Source organism: Panthera uncia, assembly GCF_023721935.1.
Source record: "Panthera uncia isolate 11264 chromosome B3 unlocalized genomic scaffold, Puncia_PCG_1.0 HiC_scaffold_1, whole genome shotgun sequence".
In the NCBI taxonomy this organism is placed as follows: Eukaryota; Metazoa; Chordata; class Mammalia; order Carnivora; family Felidae; genus Panthera; species Panthera uncia.
In genome coordinates, this window is record NW_026057582.1 from 79,408,887 (window position 1) to 79,423,602 (window position 14,716).

General features: G+C 40.7%; 1 protein-coding gene across 3 annotated transcripts in view; it reads left to right on the forward strand.

The window, feature by feature from the left end:
• The window catches only part of CDIN1 (CDAN1 interacting nuclease 1), a 274,081-nt gene that overhangs the window by 107,438 nt on the left and 151,927 nt on the right, over nt 1-14,716 (forward strand). For all 3 annotated transcript variants that reach the window (XM_049613299.1, XM_049613298.1, XM_049613297.1), the window contains exons 9-10: nt 3,518-3,583; nt 4,192-4,297. In XM_049613299.1, coding sequence (XP_049469256.1) covers nt 3,518-3,583; nt 4,192-4,297 — 172 coding nt within the window. The remainder of the gene's footprint in view (nt 1-3,517; nt 3,584-4,191; nt 4,298-14,716) is intronic.

The window sequence follows — 14,716 nt, forward strand, 5'->3', positions numbered from 1 at the left end:
CCTTCTTTGATGATCAAGATGAACCTCAGAGCAAACAGTTGGGACCAAGGATGAAAGATAGCAGTAAGAGGTATCAAATAAAACCTTGAACTTTGGGCCACATTTTTTTTTTTTTTTTTTTTTGTCTCTGTGTCTTGTTGATTAATGGAAAGTTAAATCAGGAGAGAAAATTATTAAGTCAGTCTAGTTAGGCTTTGTAGAAGGCATGGATATTCTTTAAAATGTACTTGTATTTTATTCAGTTTAGCTTTTTGAACATTAAATACAAAGCATATGTTGGTGGTAAGAGTGAGGCAATGAATAGGTTTTAAAAAATGAAAAGGAAACATTTCCCGTTCTCAGACTAGAGGCTTCATGCCCGGTCTATAGAAAATAGGGAGTAAGCACCATAAGACAAGGGAAGGAAGAAAGAGTGAAGCAGAAGGGAAGCAATGTGGGCTGATGATTGAGCATAATCTCTAGATCATGGAGTTGGAACCATGACAAGATAGTCAGAATGTAAATCCATACCCAATGGTTTGGGTAATCTAGTGGTAAGGAATCTTTTTAGGCTGGGGGGCCAGGAAATGAGCATAAAGACCAGGAAATCAGGCCAGATGGATGGGGCTGACCTTAAAAATCTCCCCATAGGATGATCCATGATAGAAACTTCTCCTGGGGCCTAAACCAGGTGAAGAAGGCCACCTGCTCATAATGCTACTCCCTATTCTTGTGCTGTCATTTCCTCTGAACTTTGCCCACATCATTCTATGGGCAAAGTTAAAATAGGCAGAGAGGGAAAGGTTAATACCTGAGGTCCCTGGGTGGGGGAAAACACATATTTTGGAACAATGCTGGGAGCATTTGAAAACAGCAAACCCCCTCGGGCGTAAAGTTCCTCTTAAGAATGTAATAGACACCATCTACTCCCCCTCAGGATCTCCTCAGGAATTTGACAATCAAAATACCTAACTAAAAAAAGTATCCATAAAACTTACGTTACACAAGGGACAGTATGACCAGTTTGACTCCTCACACAATGGAGTCAAGCCAATCAGGAATGGACAACCTAGCACCTAGAGTTATTCAGCCAGTTAGGGTAGAACCTGAGAAGGAAGGAGGGGGAAGGGAAGGGGTGCTGACTAGAACCTTGTACAACAATGACCCTTGCCTAAAGTAGCAGACATTCATTTTCAAATGGCCCCTCTCTGTAAAGAGAGCTTTCCTTCTATTCTTACTTTCTAATCTTATACTCTAATAAACTTTTTCCTGCTGCTCATTTTGTGTCCACCTCTTCATTCTAAGCAGCGAGACAGCGAATCTCATGTATTGAGGTGAAAAATCCTGCAACAATTCTCTCTTCCTTTTTTGGGAAATCTAGGATGAAAGAAACAATGTGAAGGTTGAAACAGGAATGGTAAGGCAGTGAGACTTTAGTAAATAAAAGAATGGGGTAGAGACCCAATAAATAACATGGTATTTCAGACATGTGGAATAACCTCTTTACTCTCAATATATATATATATGATATCACTAGTGGTGACACAGACTTCTAGAAGCTATCCTTTGGGTACAGTTACTATCGGATCAACTTCCTACTGAGAAGGCTGGGGCGGGGAGGCGGGGTGGTGGCGGAGAGGGGGAGAATGGAGTGAGAAAGTTCATGGTTACACTTGAAAGTTCTCCACTGAAAGATGGGAAGATTCTCTAGCCTCACCTGATGTTTTCTGCCCATGGTTTAGGGGTGTGTGTGTGTGTGTGTGTGTACTTTCACATTAAGTGACAGCGTTTCAATTGTAAGTATTGTGTTGGTAATTTTGGTGCAGTGAACAGGAGTGCAACATGTACCTCCAAAGGAGTTTTAATATGTGCATTTGGATTGGTTGGTGACCTTTGAAATTTTGTTTTGAGCTGCTGTCAGAAACATAATCATTTTTCTTTCTGAAACAGATTTTAACATCTGCAAAGGTTGATCAAGCTAGGATAGTTTTAATGAAATATTAATCTCTGTTTTTTAATGTCAACCCAGCCTTGAAAACTGTTCATCAGCTATAGTAACATCACCTCAAGGCACTTGAGTTGCTTTTAATAAATGTCTTTTCCAGTGAATATTCTTGTTGTGGCCAGTGTATCGAGAGGATAAAAATTTTTCCCAGTCTGGTTCATCTGCAGTCCAGTCTTCCAAATTCTCTTGTTTTTAAAGTAAAATTACTTAAATTTGTATTTTCTTATCTCAGTAGTTAAGATTTTTTATATTTCAAGGAGGGGAGATTGTTGTGAATTCTGGCATTAATCCTTCAAAGTCTGGATAAAGGACATTGGCTTTTAACAAAATTTAACTTAAATATCTAGTTTAAATATGTCTTGTCATTAAAAGGTTATTTACGTTTAAAATGCTGACCTTTCAAGATGTACACAAGAGTGTTCTAAAACAGAGTTTCTGAACATTGGCCATGAAACCACTGTCTTGGGCTGACAAATGGATTGGAAATAAGCTACCCAACACTGGGAATGGGCCATTAATTTTAATCAAAGGTGATGCAGGAAGGCGAATGGGATGCATGACAATGTCAACAGCCCAGTAGGTGTTAAGAGACCACACAGCCTTCCTTGTTACTTGGTTGGGCCATTAGTTGAGGTTGGGTGAAGACAGAAAGCCATGTCTGGAATTGAATGACCAGGTCACTCCAAAATCTAATGGAGAACTCTTCATTTCAGAAATCACATTGTAATGCCATTAGAAGTCAAGGACAGCATTTAGAAAATATTGGAAGTTTTTTTTTTTTTTTTTTTAAACCAAGCACCTTTCTAGTTTTTTCCAACTTTCTCAAGCCCCCTGTTTTCCTGCCTCCCTTCCTTCTGAATGGATCATTGATATTTACAGAGGATCAAGAAATCGAACAGACTTACAAAAAAAATCTCAAAGCCTGTTTGCTTTTCAGAATTACATATTGTTAGTTGTAAAACTCTGTTAAATGCCAGAAACAATAGCATACCAAAGGAATTAAGCAGGGCAATTAATTCTCTGTAGTGATCTTATTGTCCTTGTCCCTTTCTGTGTTCTTGTGTGTAGGGATAGTTTTACTAATTGAAACTAAACTTTCTTAATTGCTCTAATGAAAACATTTGCTTTATAATTGTAAAGGCCACTGTGCTTGTGCCTCACTGTAAGTTGCCAATATTGGCTGATAGCATTAGTGATATTCATAGTGGTGAAAGCCTTTTCTTTTAATCAGTAAGTATATTTCATTATTTTGAGTATTTTCAATTACAAAAAAGGTAGCAGATGACAGCTTGAATTAATGATATTTATAATAAAGACATAAAAATGCAGAAGGGACAAAGAGGCATTTTTTTTAATCTATGCTTCAGGTTTGTTAAGAAATTTCATTTATTCTGACACTGCATTGCATGCCTAAGAAAGATATGTATGACTGCATTAGTAATTTTTATACATTTTTAAGAAAAAAAAAGCAATTATATTGCTGTCTTGTTAATGGAACACTGTTAGAAGTAACAGTATTTGTTTTTCCTGTAGATGAAGATCAGCTCCGTGCCAAGGGTTATGACAAAACACCAGACTTTATTTTACAAGTTCCAGTTGGTAAGTCCTTAAACTCTCTTCTGCATTTTTTTTTATAGAGAAAGGGGGTGTGTTTCCTCCGTAGACTTTTTGTTTTGTTTTTTACTTTTTGTTAATATTAGCAAATGTAGCCAGAGTAGATTAGCTTTAAATGGGTGAAATTGTTGGAAAGGATTGTTTTACAATTACAGACAATAATAGATTCAGAAGAAATCTCTGCCTTGAAAACGTTTACCTCAATTTGGGAAATAAGCATATCCTCTGAAGACATTTGGGGTGCCATTTTCAAGTCATCTCTCTCAATTCTGAATTTTTCCACGTGGTTCTGTTGAGAAGCCAGGCTGGCTTGCTTTGGTTTGCTTTCCCGTTACTTGCCCACTTACAGAGGCAGTGTCAAAGTAGGAGAGGGGCTTTCGAAGAGGATGATGTAAATCAAAGGGATATGATTATTGCATTAATGTTCCTCATAAGGAACACATACGATGTGTTGTTTTCTAATTACATCCGTAGATGACAGCGAGGGCTAAGCCTCCGCTTGCTAATTTGAAGTACAGAGAGGCCTAGACAGAGTTCAGTATTTTCAGTCTTCCCTTCTCTTTGCTCTGTATTAGTAATGCTTTGTCCCTTAGCTGTAGAAGGGCACATAATTCACTGGATTGAAAGCAAAGCCTCATTTGGTGATGAATGTAGCCACCATGCCTACCTGCATGACCAGTTCTGGAGCTACTGGAATAGGTAAGGTCCCATTATTTTTCTCTTAAGATAAACGATACTCAGCTGAAATCTCATTAGAAAAAATATTTTGTTTAGCTGGTAAAAATGCTCGTAGCCTTTGTTTCTGGTAAGTACAGAGACTTGATTAATGTATTCATTTCAGATAATTTAAACTTCTCTGCTTTCATAATGTTGCTTCATTTTTTAAAAGTAAAAATCTCTGCATAAGGTCAAAATTAGTATATACTCCCACATTCCATTTTATAGTGATAATATTGGCATCACTAAAACCAGAAGTAATAAGATATGGGGCGTATTACGATATCGACACTAACTTTTTTTCTTTTTGATGTGAAATTTATGCATACTCTCAGACCTTTAAAAATACCTTACCCTTAGCTCTGTGAGGATAGTGTACAAATGATGTGAAAGATCAAAATGATTTACCTTCCAACAGAAAACAGTTTACCTACCAACTTCAAGGCATGGAAATCTTAGTGATTAAGGGAAAAGGTCGGAGGGTTGGAGGGGAGGATGCTTTTGTTATTGAATACCCACCATTCAATATGTGCCTGGGCCTCCACATTCTCTGTTAATCTTTACAAGGAAGTTACTTCTCCTACTTTATACATAACTGATTCTCAGAGAGAAAGTATATGCCTTACAGTTAGTTATCATGCATTTGTCTTTCTCACTCCCAAACCCATGCCCTCTCCAGCGCCTCTCTGTAGTCATTTATAGTACCACTGTTGAAACGTTGGCTTTTTCTAGTATTGAAGTCCCAAGTTTTCACCCCACACATTTCCCCCCGCTTAGAACAGGAGGTAGGGCAAGCAGTAACCTTCCTAGATTAACTCTGTTCCTCAGTCACTGGCCAAGAATACAGTAAGACGACGACACTGGCCCAGATCATTAAGGAATGAGACAGTAACATCTGTGGACAATAGTCTTGTCCTGGGGAAGAAAACAAAACAAAACAAAACAGTGACAGGCTACAGAATTTGGTATCATATTGTTACTCAGCTTTACAAAAGGCCAGCAGACCTCGTCCGTGACAGCTGTGCTAAACTAAGCCCACTTTTTGCCATAGTAACAATGATCATGACAAAATGCTGAATGTAATGGCTTTCTTGATTTTCTTGTGTAATTGTGCGTAGCATCCGAGCTTTACTTTACAGGGATGGAGGAGGAAAGTGCAAAATGTTTTAGAAATCAATGCTGCTTCAGCGTTCCCTGTCTTTTATTCAGCCATTATTCAAATTAGTAGTAATGTGGCAAATTGAATTTTAGATTTTTAGCAATTTTCTGAGTTCGAAATAGTAAAGAAAGAATCATCTTTGATGCTATAGGGAAAGCAATGGCAAGAAAATCAAATTGTGTAAGTTTAGTTTGCTAAAGCATTTTTAAAAACTGATAAAATCATTATGCACGGAGACCGTGTCACCACTTTGGTGCTGGTCAAGCCTTTCATGGGGAACAATTACAAATTGAATTCCAAAGAGTAGAGCTTGCTTAAAAATTCCAAAATCATATTTTCTTTCTAAAATAACTCTACATGTATTGAGTGCCTACTGTGTACCTAGCACTCTCTATTTTAGAGGCTGGTTAAATAATCTAGTCAGTAATCAGCCTTCTATACATTGTTGACCTGGCTGGAGGACATGTGAGCTATAGATAATTTAATACAGTTGCCTTTGGACTGGATTTTAGATTATTCTGCTGTGTGCTACTTTTTCTATTTCAGTGATGCTTTACTTACATGATTATTGGTTTACATTCCCTAACCATTTTCTTTGAATATACACCAGCTACTGGGCATGATTCATTTAGGGCATATTGTGTGATAAAGGAAAAGTAGTCCTTGGTTTTGAATCATTCTAGGTCATCCAAGGAGAAAATACTCTACACAGAATTCAGTAGTTTTACCAAATGTCTGCGGAGAGGCCAAGAAATGGAAGTAGTGGTGACATCCAAAATGGAACACAGAGGCAATGACTTGGACATAAAATTTTGATTATAACAGTGACACAAACTCACCAGTGATAGGGCATTTTGACTTAGCCCATTTATGAAAGTATGGAATCCTACTCTTTATATTTAGCCTCAACATAACTCACATACTAGTTGCTAAAATTGTTGAGAGTGGAAAAAAATCATCTCTCCCACCTGTGGATAGCCTTTCAAGGAGGCTGTTGGTTGGTTGGCATTTGGGTTAATTGCTTCATTTGTATAAGCAGCCTCTAGTTAACATACGCACTGTTATCAAATTGTCACTTTTTTATGTATGTATGTATGTATGTATGTATGTATGTTTATTCATTTTGAGAAAGAGAGGGGAGAGAGCTTTACGAGCCAGGGAGGGGCTGAGACAGAGAGAAAAAGAGAGTTGGGGGTGGGGGGAGAGGGAAACAGAATCCCAAGCAGGCTCCATACTCAGCACGGAGCCTAAAGTGGGACTCGATCCCACGGAACCACGAATTCATGACCTGAGCAGAAATCAAGAGTCTGAAGCTTAACTGACTGACCCACCCAGCACCCCTGTCACACTATTTTTAGATTAAACGTCGGATTTTATAAGAAGACTGTTCAATTAATATTTGTAGAATTGTGACCTTGTATAAGCCCTTTTTCTCACATAAGTAATTACAGAGCCCTTAGTTCTTAGCTTAATGTTTCTAAAAGAGTTTTCTTTTTTTATATAAGTTGCTATTCTTACTCATTCTTTCAGCACCTTTTGACAATGTTGATCATACCCTGTGTCTTTATTAAAATGTCTTTTCTTGACTTCCAAGAGGTACTCTAGTGGGTTGCTTCCTACCATTCCAGCAGCATACTCTGTCTGCTTTGCTGGCTTTTCCTCCTCCCAGCTCCGTGGGAAGAGGGCCCTGGAACTCAGTGCTCACCCCTCTTCCCTTTGCCCTCTACATTCACTCCTGCATGCTCCCTTGGAGATCTCATCAGAGACTATGGTTTTATATACCACCTCTATAATAGTATCTCCTAATTCTTGCTCCCAGTCCTAATATTTCCTCTGAGTACAAATTTGTCTCTGCAACTGTCCGTTCATGTCTCCTCTTGGATATCTAATGGCTATTTCAGACTTAACAGGTCTGACGTTAAGCCTTTGATTTGCCTCCTCAGGCTCGTTGCTTCCCCCGATTCCTCCCAAGATCAATTAATGGCATCACAGTTTGCCCAAGTTGCTCAAGCCAAAGACCTAACCCATCACCAGCCTACCCAAAAGTCCTCAGCTCCATCTTTGCCATATCTCCAATCATGCCGCAGCATCACCTTCTTACTTGGCATCACCTCGCTGTCTGTCATCACCTCTTGGACGGTTGCTGGAGCTTCCAAAGTGGTTTCCATACATTAACTGTTACCGTCCTATAGTCCGTTTTTCCTACCCTAGCTAGAGTGACTGTTGGGTAATACAAATCAGATTGTGTTGCTTCCTGCTCAAAACTCCTCAGTGGCTTCCCGTCACGTTTAAAATAAAACCCGAACTCTTTCACATGACATTCAGAGCCCTGCATGATCTGGCCCTCCACCACCCCCAGTTATTTGCACATCTACCTCTCTCTCTCTCTCTCCCTCTCCCCTCAACTAAGGCTCCCTCTCCCTCTTAGACTTCTGGGGCCACACTGGCTTTCTGGGCCTTCCTTAAATCTACACTGCTGATTTCTACTTCAGAACTCTTACTCTGGCTAATTTGTCTGCTTGGAGTTTTCTTCATTTGAATCTCCACATGGTAAACTTTTCACACCATTCAGGTGTCTGCCCACATTTCCCCTCCTCAGGGAAACCTTCCCTGACCACTCAGTCTAAAAGGCCTCACTTAAGTCATCTCTCCCTTCTCACTTAGTTGGATCTTTCTTCCTAATATTTATCCCTTTCTGAGGGAAAGAATAAACATTTAAATAAGCATCAATTTGTTTGAATACAAGCCTTTATTAAAGGGGTTTTCCTTTTGTATGGCTATATGTAGTATGTCCCTCATTCCTTTGTAATCAAAGCTTCAGATATTTTCCCCGGTTTAATTAACCTCAGAAAAATCTGAATTTCAAATGCCATCACCTTCCCTGAAGCCAAAGATATTGAGTACAGAACATAAGCTGCCTCTCCCATGAGCAGGCCCCTATCCCAGGTATGAACCTTGATTAAATAACTCCTCAAGCTGCAAGTCTCTACTTCTGTGGAGTTAAAGGAAATAAAAAAGGCCTCTGAGAAGCAGCATCTGGACCATAATACAGCCCCAAATTCTATAAGACTATATATACAATTGTATAGAAAATACATACAGGGGCGCCTGGGTGGCTCAGTCGGTTAAGCGTCTGACCGGCTCAGGTCACGATCTCGCGGTCCGTGAGTTCGAGCCCCGCGTCGGGCTCTGTGCTGACTGCTCAGAGCCTGGAGCCTGTTTCAGATTCTGTGTCTCCCTCTCTCTCTGACCCTCCCCCGTTCATGCTCTGTCTCTCTCTGTCTCAAAAATAAATAAAAACGTTAAAAAAATTTTTTGTTTTAATTAAAAAAAAAAAAAGAAAATACATACATGTTGGGTGCCTGGGTGGCTCAGTTGGTTAAGCACCGCCTTCAGCTCAAGTCATGATCCCGGTTCGTGAGTTCGAGCCCCACACTGGGCTTTCTCTGCTGTCAGCACACAGCCCACTTTGGATCCTAGTCCCTTCTCTCTGCCCCTCCCCACTCGTATGTTCTCTCTCTCTCTCTCTCTCTCTCTCTCTCTCTCTCAAAAATAAACGTTTAAATTTTTTTTAACTTAAAAAAATACATGCATATTTACACACATACACACAGATATCCCATATACATACGATTATAAATATAAATTGTATAAAAACCATACTTCCTTATGCAATCAATACCCCAATAACCTTTCCATTCTACTTCTATAGTCAAAAAGTGACTTCCTTGACAATTTGGCCAGTATTACTAAGTATATTTTCATATTCTGGTGGTGACAGGTTAAAAAAAAAAAAAAAAAGAAAAGAAAAACCAATTCTATAATCTGAGTCCAAATTACATGCGTGGGTTCTGTATATACACGTGGCCTTTCAGAGACATAGGAGTAGACACCCTGTGCTCACTTTTAGTGTTTGGAGATAAAGTGGGTCCGTCTGAATGAAAATTTTAAGTGACGCTAAATATCAAAGATCTGCCAGCAGCTAAGGCAGCACGTGAACAGTGCCCAACAACTCCTGATCAAGAAGGTGGGAATCCCAACCACAAGTTCAGCCCTGCCATCTGCCATTCTGGACACACTCTGGCACACTGTCACCAGTGGCATCTATTACAAACTACAGTGCACTTTGCATGTATTACCTCTTTATTTCTCTCAAAGAGGATCGAAACTTACTGACTGGCAAGGACAAGTCAAAGTTTTGTTTCAACATGATTTTCCAGTGTAGTGATCCTTGAAACGATGGGAGGAATCTCTCCTGTTCTTGAGTTTGAATCCAGGCTATGCCACTTTCCAGTCCCATGACTAGGAATGACTTGCTTAACCCTCCTGAGTCTTTGTTTTCTCCAATAAAATGTCAGTAATCCCATCTTGACCATGTCGTGATGAAGACCAGTTATTTAATACACATATGCCACTTTTTAAAAACTTTTTTTTAATGTTTTTATTTATTTTTGAGAGAGACACAAAGAACTAGTGAGGGATGGGCAGAGAGAGAGAGACACACACAGATTTCGAAGCAGGCTCCAGGCTCTGAGCTGTCAGCACAGAGCCCAACATGGGGCTTGAATTCACAAATTGTGAGATCATGACCTGAGCTGAAGTCGGACGCTTAACCTACTGAGCCACCCAGGCGCCCCACACATATGGCACTTTTGAAGCACCTAGTGGTCAACAAATATTCATTCCTGTGTCTCTTTTTCCTGTATATCACTGTCTGATGGAATTTAAAAGTGTTCCGAGTGGACATTTTTATTTACTTTCTCTGCCAGATAAACTCCTCTTCAGCTATTCAGCTTGGCTGACGTGTCTTTGGGAAACCTTCCTGCATTCCAGGGTTGGGGTTAGTACCCACCCTGCATTCTGCTGCTAAGTTCATAGCATGTGTCAACTATTGAAATTTCTTGTTGACTTGTCACCTTCCTCCAGTTAATATTGAGTTTCATCTTATCTCTATGTTTTATCTGCCATCAAAATGCCCAGAATCTGGTGGAATGCCTGGCTGGTGGTGGTGCCAGTAGGTGGTCAGTAGATATTTATTTGACCAAATGAATATATGGGTGAATTTTTTGGTGCATGGCCGACGATAACATTTTGAATCCTCCATTAAGGATTTTCAGACACTGTGACATTATACCACAAATAGGGCCCAATTTTTTTTTTCTTTGAGAATGCCACTCTAAGAACTGAGAAAAATGCCTCATTTTTTAAAAAAAGCTTTTCCAGACTTTTCAGATGTATAGACTTTCTCAGATCTATTTCATCAACTACAGCGTATTTACGTAAGGAGTTTTAAAATAGAACACAACTGATAACTAAAAGGCAAACACATATTATAAAGTTTTCTAGATAAATATTTATAATCTCATTACTTGCTTTCACAAAACTTGAACCAAATCTCTCATTTGAGATTTGACATGGAATGCCTTAAGAATCCTGAGCAGAAGATACTTTGTGGTTTCTTTAGGGGATACATAAAACTTGGGCCCACCCTACATTCCAGTGGCTCGGGGCAAGAGTACATATGGAGCCCTGTATACCATGAGCCTGAGGATTTAAGGTTGTATATCAAGTTAACAAACAATAAAGTGTATTTTGTCCTATAGGAAGATTTGCATTAAGAATTCCCAGCCTCCGTGGAGATCCAGACTGCATATGACAATGGTGGCATCGTTGGTCCCGCTGCATAGTTCACCTCTCTTGTTTTCCTACCCTTGGCCCAGTCCTACCTGTGGGAAACTGTCAAGCACACTGCATTCTGCACATCCAGTGCCGTGCACATTCCCGCAAACCACTGCCCTTGGCCATCTTTCAGGGCAGAGATAGACACTCTGGTGGTCCGCCACCTTATCAGTCAGATGAACCCGAGAGAGAGGGCTATGCAGGCCTTGGGGGTGGTCTCATGGCTAGTTGATCAGGAATTTGTCAGGTCCATGGTGCATGAAGTGTGGCCTAGAAAGAGATTGGGGGAATAGACATCAAGTGAGGGATGTCCCCTTGGTCCTGAAGACTCCTTACCCCACGGGTTAAGATATAACCATAGGGTTCCAGAGCAGAATCCGCTCAAGTTCTGGGCCAGGCCATGAACCCTTCTTGAATGATTCTAAAGAACAGTATCAAAGGAAGAAAATACGTGTATTTTCCAAAGTCATTTCTTGTACTGGTGTTAGGAAATAGGGGAAATGAGCACCAGAGGCAATATGGTCTTGATCACATTTATGTGTCACTGAAAAGATTGAAAGCTGAGTTCCATATGTCAGATTTTTGAATCGTTGGCTCCACAGAGTCTACTCTTCTGGAGGCAATGCTAAGCTAATACCTTCTGCCACAAGAATTGATCTGACTGTAGTTCTTACCTCTAAGTATATTTTAAAGATTGGTGATGATAGTCTATGGTTTAGCTGTTGCTTTCTCTGGTCTGTGCTACCTTGAGAGGTGAGGCATTTTGAATGGGGCTGCCCACCGTTAGACTTAAAGGAAGGTACTTTTCAGAGGAGGGCTAAAGTTTTTCCTGTATTGAGATACTTCCAGGAAGCCTGCAATTAGCCAAATCACCGATTTCCAGTTATTTCAGTCCTGTTAAAAACAAGGCTGAGCACATCTGTCTTAAGTTGGATGTGCCTCAGCCGCAGAAGCTCTTGTAAACCTTCAATTACAGCAGCCTCGGAAGGCACTCCTGCCGTATACTAACAAGTAGTCCATCAGCGACAAGAGACAGATCGACTAATAATTAGCAAAAGCACTGAAGCGGGCTCCTCTAAAGGTAAAATATAATAATTTGCTTTTCCAACTCTCATAGTGGGGATGGTCGTGAGATATTGATGTTCTGTTGTTCCACACAAATACTTGACACTGTTATTAGCTGGAGAAACCTTGAAATGTTTCAAAAGGACGAAAGATGTGTCTGCCGTGTATATAGGACTTTTATAAGAATGATTTCTCTCGTCACCTCTTTTTCTGCATTTGGAGAGGGAAATGCAAGAATTTTCCCCCACCAAGGAATACATATTTTCTGCTGTTGTTGTTTTTCAATGTTGACTTAATACGAAACTGAATGAGAAATAGAAATGTTTCTTAGGCTTTTCAAGTGATACTTGCAATAAAGAGACAGTTGTTTAAAAAAAACTGGAATGGGTTGAAGGAATAAAGAGAAAGAAAATAGACATATAAGGAAATATCAATGAATTATGGTTTCTCAGGAAGCTATCTTTCTGGTTACTGTCTTCAAGCATGCACAAGATTTTTTTGTGGAGGAGGGGGTGTTGGTGGGTGGCCAGTGTATAGAGAGAGCATATTGACCAGTTTTCCAAAATCAGGGTACCAAAAAATTGTTGAAAGGATGACTCCTCCTGCTGACCCACTATGATAAAATTAGTATGAGTCACATATGGTTCAGAAAAGTTACCCCAGGGGCGCCTGGGTGGCGCAGTCGGTTAAGCGTCCGACTTCAGCCAGGTCACGATCTCGCGGTCCGTGAGTTCGAGCCCCGCGACGATCTCGCGGTCCGTGAGTTCGAGCCCCGCGTCAGGCTCTGGGCTGATGGCTCGGAGCCTGGAGCCTGTTTCCGATTCTGTGTCTCCCTCTCTCTCTGACCCTTCCCCGTTCATGCTCTGTCTCTCTCTGTCCCAAAAATAAATACAAAACGTTGAAAAAAAATTAAAAAAAAAAAAGAAAAGTTACCCCACACCAAACTCACAAGCAAATGATTGGGTGGTCATTCCAAGGATGGAAACACAACCATTATGATCATCCAGAGAGAGTGAGGGAAGCATAATAGAGACGCTGCCAATAGGGAGTGACTCAGGAGCATGGATAGAGTCAGAAGCCCAAGAATCCATTTCTGAGATTCATTCTAGAATATTGGAGAGCAGGTTGAAACTGATGCTAAAATGGCTCAAGGATCTAGGTCAGTGATTCTCAAGTGTCACCGTGTATTGAAATCACATGAGGGGCATTTTAAAATACTGATGTGGGCCAGGACACCTGGGTGGCTCAGTTGGTTAAGCATCCAACTTCGGCCCAGGTCATGATCCTGCGCTTCATGGGTTCGAGTCCCATGTCAGGCTCTGTGCTGACAGCTCGGAGCTCAGAGCCTGAAGCCTGCTTCAGATTCTGTGTCTCCCTCTCTCTCTGCCCCTCCCCTGCTTGCACTCTGTCTACCAAAAATAAATAAATGTTTAAAAAATTTTTTAAAAAGTAAAATACTGATGTGGGCCTTCTCCCTGGAGAACTGATTTAAGTGATGCTGGGCAGAACCTAGACTTGAGAGTTTTTCTTTTCTTTGGAAAACTTGAGGCGATCACGCTAATCTACATGCAGCACTGATGGTAAATTCTTTACCTAGCCTTGATTTGCCAGCCAGCCCTCGCATTCGTAGCCTGTCTGCTTTCAAACGGTCTTGATAAGAAAAATAAAGCTTTAAGAAATAAAGGTTCGGGGCGCCTGGGTGGCTCAGTCGGTTAGGCCTCCAACTTCAGCTCAGGTCATGATCTCACAGTTTGTGGGTTCAAGCCCCACGTCAGGCTCTGTGCCTGGAGCCTGCTTCAGATTCTGTGTCTCACTTTCTCTCTCTTACCCTCCACTCACACTCTCTCTCTTTCTCTCAAAAATAAATAAACATTTAAATAAGTAAGTAAGTAAATAAATAAATAAATAAATACATAAATAAGAAATAAAGTTCAGGTCAGCAAATGTTTCACAGGCACTATGTCAGTCAGTAAGGACCCAACCTGCTTTTGTGGAGCTTATAGTAGGGGTTATGGTAAGGCCTGAGGCAGTAAACCACAGGGATAGCACCTGAATCCACATCCCCCTCTGAATTCACACCTGGGTGCTTTCTGCTCCACCAGGCAGTTTCCTGTCAGTCGTGGTGATAAATCTGTTAGTAAAGGCTACTTTACTCAGTTAATGGGTTCGCGAAGCTGAACTGAAAAGCTCTCCGGCATATGTGGTTTAGATTATTTACCTTCATGAGGTTCGAGAAAAATAGGCCACATGTTCTCCATTGCTTTCTCAAGAGCCCTTATTCTGTATTCAAAGCGTGTATCTGTAGGATTATTATGAAAGCCTGTCAAGGGTGCCTGGGTGGCTCATTTGGTTCAGGTCCACCTTCGGCTCAGGTCATGATCTTACGGTTTGTGTGTTCAAGGTCCGCGTCGGGCTCTGTGCTGACAGCTCAGAGCCTGGAGCCTGCTTCAGATTCTGTGTCTCCCTCTCTCTCTGCCCCTCCCCCCACTCAATGCCCT